We start from the raw sequence: 25,489 nt of genomic DNA, 5'->3' as shown, positions 1-25,489 counted from the left end.
TACTGGCTAGATTGCTCTCTCCACATTTGAATTCCCCTCTTCCCCTCCTGGTCACCTCAACCCACCCCCCCCCACCTCATCTCTCCATGTAACTCAGTGAACCTTTCTGGGTATCCCTCACTGTGGAGAATCTTTTCACCATTAACCTAAAAGTTTTATTATTGAGGCTGTATGGAAGGAGAAGTCTTGAGGCTACTGCAAGAATAAGACTGAAAGCCAGGGGAAACATTAATTAATAAGAGACCATCCAATAGCCTCCATAAATTCACTGAAACCAAGCTCCACCCAAGAGACAATAAGTTCCAGAGCAAGACATACCACACAAATTCTCCAGCAACGCAGGAACATAGACCTGAGCATCAATATACAGGCTGCCCAGAGGCACACCAAATCCATAGACATCTCAAAAATTAATACTGGTCACTCCATTACACTCTAGAGAGCAGAAATCCAGCTCCACCCACCAGAACACCGACACAAGCTCCCCCAACCAGGAAGCCTTGACAAGCCACCTGTCCAACCCCAACCGCAGTGAGGAACCTCCACAACAAAGAGGAACTTCATACTATCAGAATACAGAAGGGCCACGCCTAACACAGCAATCTAAACAAGATGAAAAGACAGAGAAATACTCAGCAAGTAAAGGACAATGAGAAATGCCCACAAAGCCAAACAAAAGAGGAGGAGATAGGGAATCTATCTGAAAAAGAATTTAGAATAAGGATAATAAAAATGATCCAAAATCTTGAAAGCAAAATGGAGTTACAGATAAATAGCCTGGAGACAAAGATTGAGAAGATGCAAGAAATGTTTATCAAGGACTTAGAAGAAATAAAAAGGAATCAATATAGAATGAATAATGAAATAAAGGAGATAAAAGACACTCTGGAGGGAGCCAACAGTAGAATAACGGAGGCAGAAGATAGGATAAGTGAGGTAGAAGATAGAATGATGGAAATAAACGAAGCAGAGAGGAAAAAAGAAAAAAGAATCAAAAGAAATGAGGAAAACCTCCGGGACCTCTGGGACAATATGAAACGCCCCAACATTCGAATCATAGGAGTCCCAGAAGAAGAAGATAAAAGGAAAGGCCATGAAAAAATACTCGAGGAGATAATAGTTGAGAATTTCCCTAAATTGAGGAAAGAAATAGTCACAGAAGTCCAAGAAACCCAGAGAGTTCCAAACAGGATAAACCCAAGGCGAAACACCCCAAGACACATATTAATCAAATTAACAAAGATCAAACACAAAGAACAAATATTAAAAGCAGCAAGGGAAAAACAACAAATAACACACAAGGGGATCCCCATAAGGATAACAGCTGATCTTTCAATAGAAACCCTTCAGGCTAGAAGGGAATGGCAGGACATACTTAAAGTAATGAAAGAGAATAATCTACAACCCAGATTACTGTACCCAGCAAGGATTTCATTCAGATATGAAGGAGAATTCAAAAGCTTTACAGACAAGCAAGAGCTGAGGGAATTCAGCACCACCAAACCAGCTCTCCAGCAAATGCTAAAGGATCTTCTCTAAACAGGAAACACAGAAAGGATGTTTCAACACGAACTCAAAACAACAAAGTAAATGGCAACGGGATCATACTTATCAATAATTACCTTAAATGTAAATGGGTTGAATGCCCCAACCAAAAGACAAAGGGTTGCTGAATGGATACAAAAACAAGACCCCTATATATGCTGTCTACAAGAGACCCACCTCAAAACTAGAGACACACACAGGCTGAAAGTGAAAGGATGGAAAAACATATTCCATGCAAACGGAGACCAAAAGAAAGCAGGAGTCGCAATACTCATTTCAGATAAAATAGACTTTAAAATAAAGGATGTGAAAAGGGACAAAGAAGGACACTACATAAAGATCAAAGGATCAATTCAAGAAGAAGACGTAACAATCATAAATATATATGCACCCAACATAGGAGCACCACAATATATAAGGCAAATACTAACAAGTATGAAAGGGGAAATTAACAATAACACAATAATAGTGGGAGACTTTAATACTCCACTCACGCATATGGATAGATCAACTAAACAGAAAATTAACAAGGAAACACAAACTTTAAATGATACAATAGACAAATTAGATTTAATTGATATTTACAGGAGTTTCCACCCCAAAACAATCAATTTTACCTTTTTCTCAAGTGCACATGGAACTTTCTCCAGGATAGATCACATCTTGGGCCATAAATCTAGCCTTGGTAAATTCCAAAAAATTGAAATCATCCCAGCCATCTTCTCTGACCACAATGCAGTAAGATTAGACCTCAATTACAGGAAAAAAACTATTAAAAGTTCCAACATATGGAGGCTAAACAACACGCTTCTGAATAACCAACAAATCACAGAAGAAATCAAAAAAGAAATAAAATTATGCATGGAAACGAATGAAAATGAAAACACAACAACCCAAAACCTATGGGACACTGTAAAAGCAATACTAAGGGGAAGGTTCATAGCAATACAGGCGTACCTCAAGAAACAAGAAAAAAATCAAATAAATCAACTAACTCTACACCTAAAGCAACTAGAGAAGGAAGAAATGAAAAACCCCAGGGTCAGTAGAAGGAAAGAAATCTTAAAAATTAGGGCAGAAATAAATGCAAAAGAAACAAAAGAGACCATAGCAAAAATCAACAAAACTAAAAGCTGGTTTTTCGAGAAGATAAACAAAATTGATAAGCCATTAGCCAGACTCATCAAGAAACAAAGGGAGAAGAATCAGATCAACAAAATTAGAAATGAAAATGGAGAGATCACAACAGACTCCACAGAAATACAAAGGATCATAAGAGACTACTACCAACAGCTATATGCCAATAAAATGGACAACTTGGAAGAAATGGACAAATTCTTAGAAAAGTATAACTTTCCAAAACTGAACCAGGAAGAAATAGAAGATCTTAACAGACCCATCACAAGCACGGAAATCGAAACTGTAATCAGAAATCTTCCAGCAAACAAAAGCCCAGGACCAGACGGCTTCACAGCGGAATTCTACCAAAAATTTAGAGAAGAGCTAACACCTATCCTACTCAAACTCTTCCAGAAAATTGCAGAAGATGGTAAACTTCCAAACTCATTCTATGAGGCCACCATCACCCTAATTCCAAAACCAGACAAAGATGTCACAAAAAAGGAAAACTACAGGCCAATATCACTGATGAACATAGATGCAAAAATCCTTAATAAAATTCTAGCAAACAGAATCCAACATCATATTAAAAAGATCATACATCATGACCAAGTGGGCTTTATCCCAGGAATGCAAGGTTTTTTTAACATCCGCAAATCAATCAATGTAATACACCACATTAACAAATTGAAAGAAAAAAACCATATGGTTATCTCAATAGATGCAGAAAAAGCCTTTGACAAAATTCAGCATCCATTTATGATAAAAACCCTCCAGAAAGCAGGAATAGAAGGAACATATCTCAACATAATAAAAGCTATATATGACAAACCCACAGCAAACATTATCCTCAATGGTGAAAAATTGAAAGCATTTCCCCTAAAGTCAGGAACAAGGCAAGGATGCCCACTTTCACCACTACTATTCAACATAGTTTTGGACGTTTTGGCCACAGCAATCAGAGCTGAAAAAGAAATAAAAGGAATACAGATAGGAAAAGAAGAAGTAAAACTCTCACTGTTTGCAGACGACATGATTCTCTACATAGAAAACCCTAAAGACTCTACTAGAAAATTACTAGAGTTGATCAATGAATATAGTAAAGTTGCAGGATATAAAATTAACACACAGAAATCCCTTGCATTCCTATACTCCAATAATGAGAAAACAGAAAGAGAAATTAAGGAAACAATACCATTCACCATTGCATCAAAAAGAATAAAATACTTAGGAATATATCTACCTAAAGAAACAAAAGACTTATATATAGAAAACTATAAAACACTGATGAAAGAAATCAAAGAGGACACAAACAGATGGAGAAATATACCGTGTTCATGGATTGGAAGAATTAATATAGTGAAAATGAGTATACTACCCAAAGCAATCTATAGATTCAATGCAATCCCTATCAAGCTACCAATGGTATTTTTCACAGAACTAGAACAAATCATCTCACAATTTGTATGGAATTATAAGAAACCTCGAATAGCCAAAGCAATCTTGAGGAAGAAGAATGGAACTGGAGGAATCAACCTGCCTGACTTCAGGCTCTACTACAAAGCCACAGTCATCAAGACAGTATGGTACTGGCACAAAGATAGAAATATAGATCAATGGAACAAAATAGAAAGCCCAGAGATAAACCCACGCACCTATGGACACCTTATCTTCGACAAAGGAGGCAAGAATATTCAATGGAGAAAAGACAATCTCTTTAACAAGTGGTGCTGGGAAAACTGGTCAACCACTTGTAAAAGAATGAAACTAGAACATTTCCTAACACCGTACACAAAAATAAACTCAAAATGGATTAAAGATCTAAATGTAAGACCAGAAACAATAAAACTCCTAGAGGAAAACATAGGCAAAACACTCTCCGACATAAATCACAGCAGGATCCTCCATGACCCACCTCCTAGAATATTGGAAATAAAAGCAAAAATAAACAAATGGGACCTAATTAAAATTAAAAGCTTTTGCACAACAAAGGAAACTATAAACAAGGTGAAAAGACAGCCTTCAGAATGGGAGAAAATAATAGCAAATGAAGCAACAGACAAACAATTAATATCAAAAATATACAAGCAACTTCTGCAGCTGAATTCCAGAAAAATAAACGACCCAATCAAAAAATGGGCCAAAGAACTAAACAGACATTTCTCCAAAGAAGACATACAGATGGCTAACAAACACATGAAAAGATGCTCAACATCACTCATTATTAGAGAAATGCAAATCAAAACCACAATGAGGTATCATTTCACACCAGTCAGAATGGCTGCTATCCAAAAGTCTACAAGCAATAAATGCTGGAGAGGGTGTGGAGAAAAGGGAACCCTCTTACACTGTTGGTGGGAATGCAAACTAGTACAGCCACTATGGAGAACAGTGTGGAGATTCCTTAAAAAACTGGGAATAGAACTGCCATATGACCCAGCAATCCCACTGCTGGGCATATACACCGAGGAAACCAGAATTGAAAGAGACGCGTGTACCCCAATGTTCATCGCAGCACTGTTTACAATAGCCAGGACATGGAAGCAACCTAGATGTCCATCAGCAGACGAATGGATAAGGAAGCTGTGGTACATATACACAATGGAATATTACTCAGCCATTAAAAAAAATACATTTGAATCGGTTCTACTGAGATGGATGAAACTGGAGCCCATTATACAGAGTGAAGTAAGCCAGAAAGAAAAACAACAATACAGTATACTAATGCATATATATGGAATTTGAAAGATGGTAATGATAACCCTATATGCGAGACAGAATAAGAGACACAGATGCATGGAACAATTTTATGGACTCTGAGGGAGAAGGTGAGGGTGGGACGTTCTGGGAGAATAGCATTGAAACATGTATATTATCATATGTGAAACAGAACACCATTCCATGTTCGATGCATGAGACAAGGGCTCAGGGCCGGGGCAATGGGATGATCCAGAAGGATGGGATGGGGAGGGAGGTGGGTGGGGGGTCCAGGAGGGGGAACACATGTAAACCCATGGCTGATTCATGTCAATGTATGGCAAAAACTATTGCAATGTTGTGAAGTGATTGGCCCCCAACTAAAATAAATAAATTTATAAAAAAAAAAAAAAGAAAAAAAAAAATGGTCATTAGCTTATGAGAAATAAAAGTGCCAGTTAATTCTTCAAGAAAATATAACAATCATGAGATTGACTAAACCAAACAACATGGCCTCAAACTACAGAAAGAAAAAAAATTAACCAAATTATAAGAAGAAATTGATAAATTCTCCTTTATGCTCCATTCTTAAACACTATTAGACTTTTAAGTCTGCTAGGTCTAGTTGATGTGCATACATTTCATCTCCATAACTAAACCCTAAAATCTCTGCAGTCTTCTGCCATGTACCCCAGCATATAAAATGCACTTTCCCACCCATCAAAGTAATCATACATAACCCCTTCTCATATAATGGATGAAAGGCTAAGTGTATAACAAGCACAAAGCACAAAAAGTGCATACTAATAATTTATTACTAATAGTAAATACTTATTTAACAAGCAAAATGAATTAGTAGTAGAATAAGTAATGAAGATTTAAAACAGTGGCTTGAAAAGAGAGAAAACGTATTATTTCACTATACTTCTTTTAAAGCATTTATGAGACACCAGGTCCAGGCTGAATTATAAAATTACTGTATTAACCAGAGGATCACTTATATTCCTTCTAAATGGGGGTGGGGAGGTGGGGAATTAAACCTGGAAAAATTAAAGAACCATGAACAGAATTTGCATTTAATAGACACAAGACACTAGCAATTATGCTACCCCCTAGTGGCAGAGCAAGACAACCCAAAGAGTTTTATATCTTACAGGTCATTTTCCTAACAAAAATACAAAGCTAGAGACCACAGAGTTGATAGAGATGTGTTCAATTAATGTCTATTGTTATTGTCATCATTATCATCATCATTTTCATCATACTCAGCGTATAGCTAAATGCCCTTGTGACAGCCAGCAATTTCCAGGCTATCAGCTGTGGCCAAGGCTGCAAGGTCACGTCACATAGAAAGGGTGATTCATATTCAGGGAACAGCTTTTGGCCACTTTTCTCAGTGGTGGCAGTATTAAATACCCGGATAACAATCCAATCAAAAGGTGAACAGAAGACTTAAACAGACGTTCTTCAAAGAAGACATACGGATGGCTAATAAATACATGAAAAGATGCTCAATATCACTCATTATTAGAGAAATGCAAATCAAAACAAGATATCACCTCACACTGGTCAGAATGGCCATCATCAAAAAGTCTGAAAACAATAAACATTGGAGAGGGTGTGCATAAAAGGGAATCTTCTTGCACTGTTGGTGGGGATGTAAATTGATAACAGACACTATGGAAATTCCTTGAAATACTAGGACTAAAACTACCATATCATCCAACAATCCCACTATTGGGCATATATCCTGAGGAAACCATAACTGAAAAAGAGACATGCAGCCCAATGTTCACTGCAACACTATTTGTAACAGCTAGAAAACAGAAGCCACCTGGATGTCCATTGACAGGTGAGTGGATAAAGTTACAGTACATACACATAGTGGAATACTACTCAGCTATAAAAAGGAACACATTTGAGTCAGTCCTGATGAGGTGGATGAACCTAGAGCCTTTTATACAGAGTGAAGTAAGTCAGAAAGAGAAAGACAAACATCATATATTGATGCATATATATATATGGAATCTAGCTGGAGGAGGAAATGGCAACCCACTCCAGTATTCTTGCCTGGAAAATCCCAAGGATAGAAGAGCCTGGTGGGCTACAGTCCATGGAACTGCAAAGGATCAGACATGGCTGAGCAAATGAGCATGCATGGAATCTAGAAAGATGGTACTGATGATCCTATTTGCAGGACAACAAAAGAAATGCAGACATAGAGAACAGATTTGTGCACACACTGAGGGAAGGAGAGGGTGGGACAAATAGAGAGAGTGGCATGGAAATATATACATCACTATATGTAAAACAGATATCCTGGTGGGAAATTGCTTTACAATGCAGGGAGCTCAAACCTGGTGCTCTGTGACAACCTAGAGGGGTGGGATGAGGTGGGCAGTGGGAGGGAGGTCCCAGAAGGAGGGCACATATGTATGCCTATGACTGATTCATGTCAATGCATGGCAGAAACCAATACAATATTGTAAAGGAATTGTCCTCCAATTAAAAATAAATAAATTAAAAAAATAAACAAACCACACATAAAAAAAAAAAGGTGTGAGTGTAACCATCAGACACTTGGAGACTTCTTGGCCTTTATAGTATATCATGCTAAAGTAGCTCTTTGAAGATCGGCAACGTGAAGTTCTGTTCTGACTAACACTAAGTGTGTCCATCATGGTATAGAATATCATTTTCATATGGCCCTAAACTAAAAGAAATGCAGGAAGACAAACGTTTCAGTTATAACACAAGAGGCCCCATCACATGTGTATGTATGCCCCACAGAAAGTTTATTAAATTCATGTTCAGAAATGAGTTAAAGCCCCTAATTGCCAAACGATTCTATTATAGTAAATGCCATAACATCTAGATAGGGGGCAGCAATTTTACCATTTCTTACTTTCATGAGGCTCCAAACTCAAATTTGTTGAAAAAGTCTAGCATGTGGTTTCCATTAAGCTTCCATCTAAACCCAATTTCCTAGTGCAGGCTTTGCACAACGTACTTATTTAACAGAAAAGCAGTGTTAGAATCCCTGTCCTCCACATGAAATAGTACTCTTTGTAACTTGAGTAATTTCCCTTAGGCGCTAGGTCATTTTAGTTGTGTATCTTTTAGACTAGTCAGGTGGAATGCTTAACTAACAGTATTAAATATTTTCATGAGTTATGACTAATCAGTGGCAAGGGAGCTGGAGATGGAGATAAACACAGAAGGAATGTGAGCAATGGCAATTTGAAGGTGACCGGGCAGTCTGAAAGGCAATAGTCCAAGTATCTTGGTTTAAACGTCTAATGTGTGCACTTCACACAAAAGCTAAACACAAATCCAATCAACCTGCCTGTTTGGTTGTTTTTAAGTTTAAGAACACTGTTGAAATGAACTTACCTACAAAACAGAAACAGACATAGAAAACAAACTTATGGTTAGGGGGTAAGGTGGGGAGAGATAAACTGGGAGATTGGGGTTGATATATACACACTATATATAAAATGGACAACAAATAAAGAGCTTCCCTAGTGGCTCAGTGGTAGAGAAGTCACCTGCTAATGCAGGAGACGTGGGTTCAATCCCTGGGTCAGGAAGATCTCCTGGAGAGGGAAATGGCAACCTGCTCCAGTATTCTTGACTGGAAAATAGCAAGGATAGAGGAGCCTGGTGGACTACAGTGCATGGGGTCGCAAAGAGCTGGATGCAACTTTGTGACTAAACAACAACAAAGTAAGGACCTACTGTATAGCATAGGGAACTCTATTCAACACTCTGCAACAACCCATTTAGATAAAGAATCTAAAAAAAAGAGTGACTATATGTATGTGTGCAGATGATTCACTTGGCTGTGCACCTGTATACTCCAATAAAGTTTTTTTAAATAAAATAAATAATAAAAATAAAAACACTGTTGACTGTGAAAACCACAACTGGCTACCATTTCAAACCCACCAGAATGGCTAAAATGCAAAGAAATGTACAACACTGAGTGTTGGCAAGGACATGTAGCATCTGGAACACTGTTCCACATTGTTTGGGGACTGTAAAATGGAACATTGTGGAGAATCATTTGGCAGTCTCTTATACAATAAAACCTACATCCACCCTATGGATGTAGCCCACTACTATGTACTTACTTAAAATAAGTGAAAATGTAGTTCCAAAAAAAAGATTTGTATATGAGGAGCAGCAGTTTTAAGTTTTGACAAAATTCAATCTATTGGTTGTTTATTTTACAATACACACTTTTGGTATCTTACCTAGGAAAATTTTGCCTATCTTTGGGTTGTGAAGATTTTATTTTCTTCTAGAAGCTTTATAGTTCAGCTTTCACAGATAGGTCATGATCCATTTTCAGTTAACAAAAAAGATGTGTACATAAAAGTTCAGTGCCGCTTTATTTATAATGGCCCCAAACTAGGAACTACCAAGCGTCCATCAACAAGAGGATGGAAAAACACAATATGGCATATATATCCATACAGCAACAGCAAGGAATGAGCAACTGATACAGTAACAACCTAAATTAATCTCAAAAACATTATGTTGAGTTTTAAAAAAAAAAGCCGACACACAAAAAGTACACTGTTTGTTTCTATTTATATGAAGTTCAACAATAATCACATCTAATTGAAGGCACAGAAGCCAGAACAATGGTTGCCTGTGTTTAAGAATCAGAGGATGCTGAGTGAAACAGAGAACAGTGGAACTTTCTTGGGGAGATGAAAATGTCCCATAATTTGTTCTGAGTGACACAAAAACTCAACCTCCAAAAGTCCTCAAAATTGTGTACACTTAGGAGTTACATGTTTTACTGTATACATATTTTATCTCATTAAAAATAATTGCTGATTTCAATACTGATATGCTGATACTTGCCCTGATGAATTGAAAATCCACTTGAGAACACCTTCCAAGGCACAAGGCTACTTTCCTGGAAACAAAGTAAAAGTCAAGTCCTTACACAGTGTTGTCAGAGAGAGAAGCTCTAAGGCAGAAAAACCAGGGCAGAGCAACTTGTTTGGCTTCTAATATTGAAAAAATTCACTAATGACAGGTTCCTGAACTTCTGCTGCTTTCTTCCCTAGGAACAGCTGAGTGACAATGAACAGGATCCATTTTTTTATATTAACTTAAAACTAAATAGTTTTATTTTCAAAACAGGAACATGCAGAAGAATCTTAGATTTCATTTTGAACTCAGCATACCTGTTTCATCCATTATTCATCCACACTGCACTTTCTTGGTTTATGATTTTACTAAATTTCTTCATTTGAATTATGGCCTTGTGGTCAACAGTGGGCGATATATTATTCTTATATAATTTTTAAATACAAAGGCAAATGGCACGGAACAATTAGAATCGATGGCTTGGGAGTCTGGCTCTCGGATGTCATAGGCAAACACTATGCTCTTGACTTTAACCTATGGGTTCCACTTCATGTGGGTTGTATTTTTCATACATCAGAGGTTTTTATAAATTTACTATTCAATCCAGCAGCCCTACTTTGTTCTCAAAATATAAGCAAAACAAATATGTCAGGGTAATGATGCCAGGACTCTCCCTTATTGAAAAAAGCAGTTTATTAATACCTTATTGCTACAAGCTAGATCTTATTATCATCTTGGGTCATTTAGAATCTTATTAGGTATTCTGCTGGTGGATGAATAATCCTGTGATAAATTCTTTGCCATGTCCTTCACAGTTGTCATAGCAGGATCATAAACAGCATTTATAACAATCTAGCCTAGAGGAAGCGGCTGACAATGGTCTGCTTAGCATGCAGGAAATATTCAGATCGGCAGTGTCTGGTTAGACACAAGCCCACAAGAGAGACCCCAAAGTTAAATGTAGCATGGGTTTCTCTGAAGATTCTCCTTCAAAAAATGCATGAGGTCAGGGATGTGGGGACCAAAAACACTTTGGAAGCCACAGATAGTTTCTTCCCATCAGATCTGCCGGGCAGCAAGGGAAGGCCCAGGTACAGACTATTTTATTTCCGATAGGCTGTTTGAGTCTTCATTTGAAAACTCTAGATCAAGTTACACATTATTTCACACTGACCAATTCTGTGTTCTCATTTTGACTTCACATACAAAACTGAGACTCACTTGTGTTACTAATTAGTACACTTGATGAGTATGAAGGAAAACAACATTATGGGTGTCATTCCCAGCATAAGCCAAGTACTTGTGCTCTGTTTCAAAAGTGTAGATTTTGGTACTTATAAAAACCCATGTTTTCATACATATTAAATATGCAATTTTGTGTTATATGATATATGCCTATATTTTTTCCTGTTCACATAAGGGGAACTATAGGTAGATGAGTGCAAATCTGCTACCACTATTCTTAGAAAAATGCACACAAAGAGGCAAAGGAGCCAGTCCAGTATTTTTCCAGCCTCATCTTCTGCTACTCCCTGCCACTTACCTCAATTAATTCATAATTCATCTCTCATTATTCTCTAGATATGTCAGGCCCTTTTTCAAGTCTTGTCTTTCATAAAAGGTGCTGTCTTTGTCCAGAATACCCTTGCTCTTTTTTTCTTTGCCAAATGCTCTACATTGGATTCTCCCAGAATCAGAACCTAAAACAAGCATTTGAGGGAAAAGATTTTATTTGGGAGGTGACCCCAGGCAACAAGCAGAGGAGTGAGGATATGAGTCAGAGAAGAGAAGGAATTCAACGGTGAGTGTAACTGTGAGGAATCGAGGCTCCACCTTCCCGGGGACCTCTGAGAGACAGGACAGAATGCACTTCAGGTTGCCCACCTACCCAAAGGGCAAAGAACCAAGTAGTCATTGGCTGTGGGCTGCTCCTGGCAGGACTTAACTCCCCAACACTTTCAGCCTGGTCCCTGCATGGGCTGAATCTGCTCTCAGACAAGTCAGGAACAGCGGGGTCAGGAACATTCTGATGGTGAATGCTCAGAGGATGTGTGTAGGACACTGACGTCCTATATTTCCCAGGTCAAGTCCTCCTCATATTCTTCAAGTCTTAGTCAAAGTATTATTTTCTCTGGGAAAGCTTCTTTGATTCCCCCAGCCTGCGTTCAATGGTCCTTCATTTGATTCTCATATCATGATGCTTAATCATGGCACTAATCAGATCATGTTATAAATGTGACTGGTGACTGTCTCCCCTTCTAAATTATAAGCTCCTTTAGAAAAGAATTTATGTTTGACTGATGTGTGGATCACCAGTATAGTCCTTGACAACATTACAAAAAAAACCCCCAAAACTTAGCAGATCCAAATATTTACTGAGGACCTACCGTAAGTCAGACACCATTTTAGGAGCTGGGGAAAAGAGCAGTGAACAATATATTCTACTCAGGGGTCTTATAATGAAAGCAGAAGTGAAAAAAGTAGGTTGAAGCCATGTAGTCAAAGTGATAGGACAAATTTTAGGTATTAGTAAATGCTATAACGAAAACAAAAGAGAGGAAGGGGTAGAAAAAGACTAGCGTGAGAAGAGGTTGCTATCCTTGTGAGGCTGCTGAGAAAAGGCATCTCTGAGAAAGTAATCTATGAACAGATATTTAAAATAACCATGAGCATCAGTTACTGGAAAGGGAAGGAGGACTAGGTGGAGCCCAAAAGACTTTAGGTAAGTAAATTACTTTGTATATTATAATGGTGGATACATGTCATTATACATTTGTCAAAACCCACAGAATGTACACCACCTAGAGTGAACCCTAATGTAAGCTATGAACTTCAGGTGATAATGATGTATTAGTGTAAGCTCATCAGTTGTAAAAAATGTACCACTCTGGTGAGGATGTGGATAATGGGAGATACTGGGGGACGTGGATAATGGAGATGCTGTGTGGGCAGGAGGAATGTGGAAATTTATGTACCTTTCACTCAGTTTTGCTGTGAACCTTAAAACTGCTCCAAAAATATGTGAAACAATAATGAGAATGACTCACAGTTGTGAAGGCATGGAAGAAAGAGAGCTCCAGGTGAAGGAAGTAGCATGTTCAAAGGCTTGGCAGTGGTAGCAACTGCGGCATACTAGAGGGTCAGAAAAGCCAGGAAAGCTGCATTGTGGTGAACGAAGAGGAAAAGGTGAGGGGAAGAGCTCTGACGGGTGTGCAGGGGCCAGGTCATGTAGGGATTTTCTGGTGTTATAAACTAACCAAGAAATTCCAGATGTTCAAGCTGGATTTAGAAAAGGCAGAGGAACCAGCGATCAAACTGCCAACATCCATTCAATTATAGAAAAATGAAGAGAATTTCAGAAAAACTCTACTTCTGCTTCACTGACTACGCTAAAGCCTTTGGCTGGGTGGATCACAGCAAACTTTGGAAAATTCTTCAAGAGATGGGAATGCCAGACCACCTTACCTGCCTCCTGAAACATCTGTATGTAGGTCAAGAAGGAACAGTTAGAACTGGACATGGAACAATGGACTGGTTCCAAATCGGGAAAGGAGTATGTCAAGGCTGCATATTGTCACCCTGCTTACTTAACTTATGTGCAAAGTACATCATGCGAGATGCCAGGCTGGATGAAGCACAAACTGGAACCAAGATTGCAGGGGGAAATATCAACAACCTCAGATATGCAGGTGACACCACCCTTATGGCAGAAAGCAAAGAGGAATTAAAGAGCCTCTTGATGAAGGTGAAAGAGGAAAGTGAAAAAGCTGGCTTAAAACTCAGCATTCAAAAAGCGAAGATCATGGCATCTGGTCCCATCACTTCATGGCAAATAGATGGGGAAACAATGGAAACAGTGACAGACTTGATTATTTAGGGCTCCAAAATCACTGCAGATGGTGACTGCAGCCATTAAATTAAAAGATGCTTGCTCCTTGGAAGAAAAGTTATGGCCAATCTAGACAGCACATTAAAAAGCACAGACATTACTTTGCCAACAAAGGTCCGTCTAGTCAAAGCTATAGTTTTCCAGTAGTCATGTATGGATGTGAGAGTTGGACCATAAAGAAGGCTGAGCGCCAAAGAATTGATGCTTCTGAACTGTGGTGTTGGAGAAGACTCTTCAGAGTGCCTTGGACTGCAAGGAGATCAAACTGGTCAATCCTAAAGGAAACCAATCCTGAATATTCATTGGAAGGACTGATGATGAAGCTGAAACTCCAATACTTTGGCAAACTGATGCGAAGAGCCAACTCAGAAAAGATCCTGATGCTGGGAAAGATTGAAGGCGGGAGGAGAAGGGGACGACAGAGGATGAGATGGCTGGATGGCATCACAGACTCAAAGGACACAAGTTTGAGCACGCTCTGGGAGAAGGTGAAGGACAGGGAAGCTTGGCGTGCTGCAGTCCATAGGGCTGCAGATTCGGACACTACTGAGTGACTGAAAAACAACAAATCTAAATAGATCTAACATCCTCACACCAAACAGAAGAAAATTCAAGACTAGGTTAAAATTTTTTCCCCCCTCAGTGGTCTGTATATTTAGGGTAATATTAATTTGTGAATTTCTTTATCATCATAATACTTGCCTCACTCTGGGTGGTGCAACCATTGGGCTGCAATACTTGTTAGAATTCTTTCTCAACTATCTATTACACAGTCAAAAAAAGAAAAAGAAAACCTCACCCAGAGTACCACCTTCAAAATAGCAAGAACAATGAAGTATCAGTCCCTTATAGCAACTGGCTCTTGTCTCTGTTACAATTGATCTTTGGAAGTGCTGTAACATCACATGGGCTTCCGTGTTGGTTCAGATGGTAAAGAATCTGCTTGCAGTGTAGGAGACTCCAGCTTGATCCCTGGGTCGGGAAGGTCCCCTGGAGGAGGGCATGGCAACCCACGCCAGTATTTTTGCCTGGAGAATTCCATGGACAGAGGAATATACCATCACATCCTCAGTTTCTCTTCAACAAAGTAAAAGGGCAGAGACTTAAATGGCCTTTAGAGTATCTGGCAGTCCTACAAGACTATGCATCAAAACAAAGTGAGAATAGAAGTTATATAGCTGATTCTTTTATTTAATTTTGTAATAGGAAAATGTTAAAGCATGCAGAGAATTGGAGGGAATGTATAGTGATGTTACATGAAGTAATTATCAATCTTGAAAATTTACAAGCATTGTATCATGGCCAGTTTTTTCATGTACATCAGAAATTATACAACCAAATATTCACCATCCCTTCAAGGTGGAAGCTCTGAAAGTCCATCTTCTTATCGAGTGATGCAGTATACTCTTCCATATATTTTTTACAGGAGAGGGTTGACTTTGGGACATGGCTTGGAACCAAGGCCAAAGAATAAGGCAGATGACCATTCAGATGATAAATGTTAACCTTAAATGGTACATATAGAGTTTCCATATTGAAAACAAATAACTTTTAAAAGGAAATAGTTTCTTTTCTGTGACTGGGTAAAACTGGCTTTGAAACTAAATACATATTTTGAGCAGTTGTTTATCCATTATTGGAATAAATGCTTTCATGTATTTATTCAGTAATTATTTAGTGAATACTGCACATAAGGCCCAGAAATAATACCATGACTGTACATGAATCACAGTCCTTTTCTTAAGGACTCACAACCCAATAGATGAGAACGACAGGGGCTCTGGTGCCTATGTATCAGTCTGTTTGATCACACAGATACTTCAATTTATCTTTGCTTCCCTCTCCAAGGCAGTCTTTGCTATAGTTGACAGTCACCTCTGTCTTCACCTTGCTGAGCAAACACATTTAATTCTAACATGTTTCCCTCTCTAGCATAGACAATCTGTTTATCCTTAAACTCTGTACATGGAGAAGGGTGAGACGCAGGTGACCAGGCACTCACAGACACTCGCTACCAGGGCACTTTGTAACATGCACTTCCACTCTGAGTAAGCAGTTGCTCCTGAAGTGTCTGGTCACAGCTAGATCAATTGCTCCCACAATTCCCAGTGAGTCAATGAGCAGCTCTCTCACTGACTGAATGACTTAATGCCAGCCAATTAAAGCTTAAACTGTCTAATAAAGCTGGAGAGGGAGCCATCAACTCACTGAATTCTGAGGCCTGTTAACTTCACCTAAACAATAGAATGATGTTAGGTGTATATTTGCAAAAAGGTATGTCTGGACTGAAAAAGGTCAAAACCTGTATCAAATTCATACACAACTCTTTCAATGTATGTACTTCTGAATTCACTTTCCATTTAAATAACACAAAGCTAAATGTACATCATTACATGGCACTCTGCCATAAATGTTTTCCATTTTGATTTGTGTTTTGCGATTCTCATTGACTAGTGTTGTTTATCGTATGACAACTATCATACAGCTCCATTACACTCATTTAGCCACAATTCACGATTAGTATGTGCTTCTTTCTCAACTCCTACATCAACATCATAACAAATCCCCATTTTCCCTCCTCTGTGAACAATAAAACTGCTCACTTCAGAAGCATAATGACCACCATTTTCAAGAGCACATAACAGAAAAATTTGCTTTAAAATCAAACCACTCACTTGTGAAAAATTTTAAATTATCTATTCTAAAACTCTTTTCCCTGTAAAACTAGCACTTGCAAAGAAAAGGAATATATACATGGATAGATGCTAGATCCTGACTTCTTTAGCCAAGCATGAACGCCTTATAAATACCACTGCAGACAGAGATACCACCATCCTAGTTTGTCCCTAATGCTAGAACTGCATCAGCCCCTGAAATAATATTTAGCAAAGAGGCATTTTAAGAAAGTCAGTGTGAGAGAGAAAAAAAAAATCTTCTCAGGTACGTGTATGTTATTAATCATAATTAAGGCATATTTGACAGCTTCTTGGCAACAGAGACGATTAGTTCCTTTCTCTGACATCAAAATCCTAAAGGAATACTTGCTGTTTCATTACCAACTTCACTGGTCTTTATACCTATAATATCCACTTTGAGAATATGAGGTCTTAGAGAAACCTGAGCTCTGACAATTACTGTTTGCCCACTGCTGACACCATGTAAGGTATAACATAAGCCAGGCTCTTACTAAAGATAGAGTACAGGAATCTTGCTGGGGTTAAAATGTGAGTTCCAGGAAAACTCGTGGTCTGCCCCATAATGCATTTCCACTGAAGGGTCATCCTTCAGAGTTGTTGGTTTTTGTCTGTGCAGGTAGCTCTGCACTTTTGATTTTCCATTAAATTGGAAAAGGAGCACTTGGTTCCCACTGCAATGGCATCCTCTGATAAGATGGTGAGAAATGGGAAATGGATCCGTTTCAAGAGAGAGACTCATTTTAATAAAACCAAACAAGAGACTCACTTCCATTTAATCATGCCTCATTCCATTAATGTGCTTTCTAAAACTATGCTGCTTTCTAAAGTTTCTTATGATGGCTACGTCGTAAAGGAAGCATCTTCAGGATTTCTGTTTGGTGCCTTCACAAGTGATTTCAAAGAATTTATTCTGTTCATTTATTGATTACAAATTTCAGCCAAGTTTTGCTCAAACCCAGCAGGGAGATTTTGGCCTGTTATATGCAAATTCCCAAGCTCACTTTCTGCTGTTACCTTTCATAGACAACATGGGCCTAAAAGACTTTTGCCTATTATGGCACCTGTCTAATAGCATAGGTTGAGATTTAGGTGGTTCTCAAACAGAATGTTTCTACTTGAACAATGATCATTGCCATTCTCAAATTTCTCTTGCTCATGGCCCCTCTTAGGTTGTCTCTTACTCTCTCTTTCTTACAACTTCTCTCTTTGCATTCTTTTAGACACTCTCTCTTCCTCTGTCTTCTTCTCTTATAATGTCTTTTTTCATAGGTCCAGGATGAGAGCATGGGGGTTGAGGGAAGACAAATGGCTTTGTTTCCATCATGTAGATAAATTGAAAGAAAGCAAAATTTTAAATCTAAGTGTTCAACTTAATTTTCCCACAGAGATCTAGAAGCAGAATCTGTGATGTCTTGGGGTTGGAAGGGACCTCAAGGGGGAAAAAAAATCAAGTGCCCTTTCTCCACCACACAGGCTACATGTCCCCTGCCAGACCAGTTATTCACTAAGAAATGGTTTCTGCTTCCACCAACTCAACATCATGACTATAATGTACCTTTTAAATATGGTCTTCAAGATGTTAAAATCACCACCTCTGCTGATTTGGGGTTTCATTGTCTATTCTTCACTATATCTCATCTTAGTGAGACCTCAGGGGATTTAGCAATTAGCATAAATACAGCAGTCTGATCATCAAAAGTAATTAACGGCATCAAAATACAGTCTTCCTGCTTTTGAGGACTTGTTACACACATCATGATCTTTCTTGTTAAATGAGTACTTTATTCCTGTTAGCAAATTATATACCACAAATTGTATTTAGATAGAAAACAAGTTAGCTTAATACATTGACATGTTTGAAACAACACAGAAAGTGACTCAGTATGCTGTGTTACCAATAAATTATTAACCTATGAGTAATTAATAATGCTAACAACAAAAGAAATACCAAAGTTGCTTTTTGCAACTAGGTACAATATACAAAACAGGCTTTATGGTTTCTTTCTTTTTTTTTTTAAAGTAAAATTGTCAAGTAGGGATTCTGTCAAACTGTCAGATGAAAATTTAAGAAAAATTATGGTTATTTATTTTTTCTTTCAGAACTCTCATTTAAATACTGCTGAGAAAGGAAAAGGGGAGGGAGATACTTTATTGTAAGTGTTCAATTTACCATGAATCAAAGTTTTAAAATTCTAGGAAGTTCCCTGGTGGTCCAGTAGTTAGGACCCGGTGCTTTCACTGCCAGGGACCCAGGTTCAATCCCTGGTCAAGGAATGAAGAATCCACAAGCCATGTGGTATGGCCAAAAAAATCAAAAGTTTCTCACAGTAAAAGAGAAGTGTAGGAGAGAAAAACATTTTCCTCAATCCTTGGGGTGCCTGGCTAGGTCTGAAAATTAAACTGACAGAGACAGATTAACAGAAGGAAAAGCATATGTATTTATTTAATCTAAGTTTTATATGATGCTGGAGCTTCATAAGGAAATGCAGATCCAAAGAAACAGTTAGACCTAGTATTTTTGTGCTGGGTATAAAGAATAGTGGGCAGTCATGGGACACACGGTATGAGGGAATGGCAGTAAACTGGGGGAAACTCGGCAAGGCCTGTTTGTTCAGATTCTCTTTGTCTCAGCCTCTCTTGGTATCCAGAGATAAGGATGCTCCTTCCCTCTGGGTACAAGGAGGGCACCTCTCACATGCGGGTTTATGACCTGTTTCAGAGAAGGGCAAGGAAAAGGTCAGGGTGACGGTTCTGCTTCTGCTGTTTTCTCAAACTTCTTCAGCTTAAAAATTTCAATATGTAAAGTTGCCATATTTTAGAGTAGCATGTCCTGAATTCCAACAGAAGTACAATAAGCGTAGGTTTCAACAGATAAATGCAATTCTTAACTGAGAGCCTTGGATTCCCGTTAACAAGTCTCTACTCATCATATCATTAGTGAGGCTGGCCTGTCTCCATATCAACATGGTGCTGGGGGTGAAGGTCAGGAAAGGAGAGCATGTTTCCAGGGAGTCAAGCTTTCCTGTCCCAAGAGAACCTTCTTTTTGAACTGATTTTCATTTAAAATACCCCTAGTTTCAGAAAGACAAGCTTAGCACATATGAGACCTTAGAGTTCACATCTGTGACTCGTTTCCATTTCTTGAGAAATCAATGATATTTGCTTTAATGCCACAATCTCCCCTCACCACAAGAGATATGGCAGCTTCAGGCAGCTCAGCATCATTATTTGTAAAGCTCAGACTTGGACTTTTACAGAAGAATCAAAAATGAGAGACTGACTTAACTGGCTGCTGTCAGAGAAGCTCTTTGGAAGCTCTTCTGGAAGCTTCCATGTTTGTCATTTCTATTTCTTGTGCCACTAATCTTAAGATAAACAGCGAGTTTGGGCAATTGGAGTAAACCTCTCATGTCATCTGCTAATCTTCAAGACCACATGGAATAAAAACAAATTTGCCCTATCAATGATTTAAAGTCTCTTCTGTATGAGGATTATGAAAATATGCTAAACTAAAACAAGTCTTATTTTTTTGAAAGTGTACTTTACTTTAATCATGTTTGCAACCTGTTCTGTGCTCAAGAGATAGATGAGAATAATTTCTGAAGGTAAAAGCAACTAAAAGAGATTAACAGTGAAAGACAAAGGGACTCAGACTCCTTTTCTCCAATCTAGGAAGGGAAACATGGAAGTAAATTACTGATTTCTCACAGGCAACTGTGTCAATTGCAGCTTCAAGCTCACATACATTACCATCTCCCAACGATAACATATTATATAGTTCATCCAGGTTGAAGGTAACATACATAAGAAATAAAAAGAGACTCAAAAACTTAATATTCAAAGCAAAATTTTGAAAGTGAGGACCTTCCATGGCCCTTGCAGACACTCCCATTTGCACCTCCTTATAGCTGCATTTATATAAAATGAGCTTTCCTTATTATGTTTCCTTCTATGAAATCTCAAAGGTTATTTTTATTATGAAATATTTAATAGAAACAAGGATAGAAAGTCACTGAAGAATCACAAATGTAACTTACCACTCACTGTGGCATATAAACATTTTGCCATATTCGCATCATGCTATATTTGCCATGTAAGGAAATACATGGCAGAGGCAGTTGAGGCCCCTCAAGTATCTCAATCAAATTCATGGTACTGTCTGTCCTCCCCCACCCACCAAAGCCACTGATGATCCACCATGGACAAGACAGCTGTGTTGCATAACTCACATTGGCCCCTGGAGTTGTTCTTGGCAGCATTCTCAATGCTGGGGTTGCATTTTATCAAAAGTTTTCCTCATTTTCATTTTTTTGGGAGGCAGGGGTGGGCACACTGGGAAGTAGACTTCCCTGGTGGCTCAGTGATAAAGAATTCGCCTGCCAACGCAGGAGACATGGGTTCAACCCACTCCAGTATTCTTGCCTGGACAATGTCATGGACAACGGAGCCTGGCGATTACAGTCCATGTTTTGTTTTTTTTTAATAGATCCTATAAGAATACCACCACCATGGATTCAAGATGATTGTAATAAGCAAAAATGGTCAAACTAATAAGCCAAACAGCTCTTTTGTGGACATGGGATGGACCAAGCATTCTCAACTATAAGCCTGAAAACAATGCCAGCCCATGAAGCAACCATTAGGTTAACAACAACAACAAAAGATTCTGAACAGAACTGCAAGGATCATTAACTACAACAGAACAATGCCATTCCCATAGGAAGTCCTTGTAAACACGATACACCATCTTGTCATCCAATATTCAGAGAACATTTGGAGATTTAAAATCGGATTTTTATTCTGGATATAAAAGTTCTCTAGTCATAGTTTAAAATAAAAAGCAGCAGCAGCAAAAGGTGGGGCATCAGCAAATTAAAATTGACACTTAAAACTAAGTTAGTCAGTACCCTGTTTCTTTGAAAACTATTACATGTTTTTGAATACATTTTTAACCTTCACTGTTCATCCTCACACAATTCCACCACCCATTCCTCATTTCCTTTTCCTGCAAGAACTCTGGATACGACTTCAATGCAATTCTGGAGCACATGCCTCTCTCCCTTTAAAACTGAGATATCCTCAAGACTGGAAAAGGTAGCCACACTGAGAAGAAGACAGATCAGAGGCACATAGCTCCCATTCCCAAAGCTAAAGCTACAAACAGAAAACAGAGTGTTGAATCCTCAATCCAAAATTTTGACTGGAGGATGTTGCTAGCTGTGTTCTTCTAACTCTTTTCTTTTGTTGCCCAGAAACCTACAATTCCTACTGTTTAGAGAAACACTCCAGACCAAGGAAGGACTAGGTTTCCAACTTCCTTCTTGACCTTGCTTCCAAACTAGTGATTAAAGGAAGGCAGCTGAGAGGAGGGACTGAAGGATCCACCAATGAAAACTTTAAGGCACCATTCATTCATTTACTCATTCAACAAGTGTTTATTGAGCTTCTACGGTCACAAGCATATAATAGTGAACAAGATTCCTCATCTTCATGAAAGCTGTCTAAGGATGAAGACCAACATAAGTGAAACTATTACACAAATGAATATAAATCTCAAAACCACAGCTAGCACTTGGAAGGAAAAGTATAAGCTCCTATGGGAAATTGTAAAAGAAGCAGGCTTTTACTGGATTTTTAAGCTGAATTATAAATAAAAGAAAGATGAATAGGTATAAGGGATGAGTGGGGCTTCTCACTGGCCCAGGTAATGACGAGTACCAAGGGCCTGTAACAGGAAGTCATAGAGGATGGCACACCTACTCTATCAAGAAGATTCAAGTAGAAAGAGGCAGAAAGGAAGCTGAAAAGTGGGCCAGGGTCTGATCACCAAGAGTCTGGTAGGGTGCTGTAAAAGATTGTGGTTTTTGTCTGAAGAGGAATTTGAAGCTATGGGAAGGTTGTGAATAGTAGCATTCATGATCTAATTAAGTTTTCAGATCACTCTGACTGTCATGTTGAAATGTATCAAAGAGGGTCAAAGAAGAGAAATAGGAAGACCAGTGATAACATGATTTGATGTGCAATTTTTAGGATCACTGACCACCAAGTGGAGAATGTGTTGGAGGGGAGACAGAGTACTCGAGAGATGAGTTCATTGGCAAGTGCAGCCACCCAGGTGAGAGATGCTGTTGGTCTGGGCCAAGAGGGAGGCAGCCTGCCTGGAGAACCACCATGGTGACACACAAGCCGGCTCACTACCGCTCTCCCTCTGTGCGGTACCGTGTGGGTCCTGAGAGGGCTACCTTCCAAGATGTCTACATGGACAGAGAAGCTCCTCTTCAGGAAGACTCCTAAGAGACCGTAATCTTCGGTTTCAGGGACCAAAACTCTCTCGCCCCTCTGGAGCTATTGACTTATTTTAGCCCCAGGCACATGAGACAACCACCAGTTCTGGTGCCTTTGTTGTGTTGGTGGAGAAAACTCAACAAATTTCAAGCCCACCTTCTCCAAGCATATCACTTTTCCCTTCCCACCTCTCTGTGACTAAACTCAGGCTATCTTTTAGCTTACTTTTCCTATTCTTATTTTGTTCTCTAAAGTTTTAAAATTTTATCTAGTAGCTATATGTAATTTTAAACACATGGCCATTTACCATTTAGCAAGATTCCATAGGAAATTATTCTTACCTATTTATTAAGCGTCTGCCTACAATGCGGGAGACCCGGGTTCAATCCCTGGGTTGGGAAGATCTCCTGGAGAAGGAAATGGCAACCCACTCCAGTATTCTTGCCTGGAAAATCCCATGGACGGAGGAGCCTGGTAGACTACAGTCCATGGGGTTGCAAAGAGTTGGACACGACTGAGCGACTTCACTTTCACTTGCTATTTAAAATATAAAAGGGAAGACTGCTTTTCTACTTACAACACTTTTGTCACCAAATGTGTGGGTTTTCCATCCTAAGGAATTTTTCACTTCCCTGAAGACACCAAGTGGGTGTTCTATAACTTAATTCCATCCTGACACTAACTATCCCAAGTTAGTGCAGACCCCACAAATTAAGGGCTCAGTCCCACAATTCTGTCCCACTTCAGACTCCAGTCACAAGTAACAGAAGCCTAGGGTATCCCCACTTCTGTCATACATGGCCACAAATTAGAGTTTCCCACAACCCTCTCTGAGTGTTTGACAATTTTCTATAATGGCTCACTGAACTTGGTGAGACACTTAACTTATATTTGCTGGCTTATTATAAAGGATATTATAAGGGATACAAATGAACAGCCAAATGAAGAGATACAGAGGATAAGGTCCAGAAGGGACTCAGGTGGAGTCACAACACCCTCCCAGCATGTAGATGTATTCACCAACCCAAACACTCTCTGAACTCTGCAGTACAGGGATTTGTAAGGTGGCATCATATTGTAAGCATGATTAATAACTCAATCCAGCCCCTTTCCACCCCAGAGGATGAAGGATAGGTCTAGAGGATAGTGGACTGAGGGTCTCAAAGTTCCAAGCTTCCAGTCATGCTTGGTCTTCCTGGTGACTAGTCTCCATCCTAAAGCAACCCATGAGTCCCCAGCCATCAGTCATCTCACTAGTACATACAAAAGACACTGTGATCACTCCAGCGATTTCAAGAGTCTTAGAAGCTTTGGGGTCAGGAACTAGGGACTAAAAACAAATTTTATAACAAAAGATAGCCCTATCACTCCTACCAGATAGGAAATTATAAAGATTTAGGAGCTCTGTGCCAGCAACTGGAGATGAAGACCAAATATATATTTCTTGTCATATCATAGTATGATAGATATTCATTTCAGAAATACTGTAATATGTAGAAAAGCTCAAGAAGAAAATAAAAATAATCTGTAATCCTATCATGGAGAAATAACACTAGTTAACATTTATATGGGTATAGTCTTCTAATCTTATTTCTATGCCTATGTATATACCTATCATCTGTCAATCTTTCCCACAGAAAAGAGAGAAAGTGCATGTATGTGTGTGAGTGTGTGTGCAGGCACATTTGTGGTTATACGTGTTTGGATAAGTCTCAAGTCCATTTTGGAACAATGAGAGAAATGGATAAAAAGATAAAGAAATGACAGGGACTTCCCTGGTGGTCCAGTGGTTAAGACTTCACCTTCCAAAACAGAGGGTATGGGTTCGATCCCTGGTCAGGGAGCTAAGATCCCACATGCCTCGGGGTCAAAAAACCAAAACATAAATCTTAAGCAACACTGTAAAAAATTCAATAAGTACTTTCCAAAAAAGAAATGGTCCACGTCAAAAAAAAAATCTTTTTTAAAAAAAGAGATGATAGTTAAATAGACATAGAGATAGACGTTTTCCCATGAATTTTGAGTACTACATGATTTAAATCCTAGGCTGCTTTTTTGACAATGTCAAAATTGTTTCATTTCAACTACTTCTATCAATAAATAATACTCTTGCTTGTTCAATCAGAAGCAATTGTTTGGCTAAGTGATGACTGATGACTAAGAGGTTATGTTATTTCTGTCTTTCCATCTTGAGTCCTAAGAGTATTCAGGTTGATAGAAGATTGACTATAGGTAAAAAGTAAACACTCTCATAGTGATGTAACAGGCTCCCAGATCATACAATACATCATATTTTAAATTGTTTATACAGCAAACTAGATTGCCAGTGTAAATAACAAATCTCTTAGCTTTCTTGTTTCTGGCAGCAATC

The 25,489-nt window shown here is 38.7% G+C and overlaps 1 protein-coding gene across 11 annotated transcripts in view; it reads right to left on the bottom strand.

The window, feature by feature from the left end:
* Positions 1–25,489, bottom strand: part of LOC145512889 (uncharacterized) — a 324,797-nt gene that overhangs the window by 275,258 nt on the left and 24,050 nt on the right. The window contains exons 1-2 of one of the 11 annotated variants that reach the window (XM_081507609.1): positions 11,792–11,948; positions 10,237–10,291 (exon numbers count right to left, since the gene is read on the bottom strand). The exons of the other annotated variants lie outside the window; for them this stretch is intronic. Of the exons in view, the coding sequence (XP_081363735.1) occupies positions 10,237–10,291; positions 11,792–11,812 (76 nt within the window). The 5' untranslated portion in view covers positions 11,813–11,948. Of the gene's footprint in view, positions 1–10,236; positions 10,292–11,791; positions 11,949–25,489 lie in introns of those variants that run through there. 11 annotated transcript variants of the gene reach the window in all.

This window comes from Giraffa tippelskirchi, chromosome 7, assembly GCF_054371585.1.
Source record: "Giraffa tippelskirchi isolate mGirTip1 chromosome 7, T2T-mGirTip1v1.2.pri, whole genome shotgun sequence".
Taxonomy (NCBI): domain Eukaryota; kingdom Metazoa; phylum Chordata; class Mammalia; order Artiodactyla; family Giraffidae; genus Giraffa; species Giraffa tippelskirchi.
This window is presented reverse-complemented; position numbering and strand designations above follow the sequence as displayed.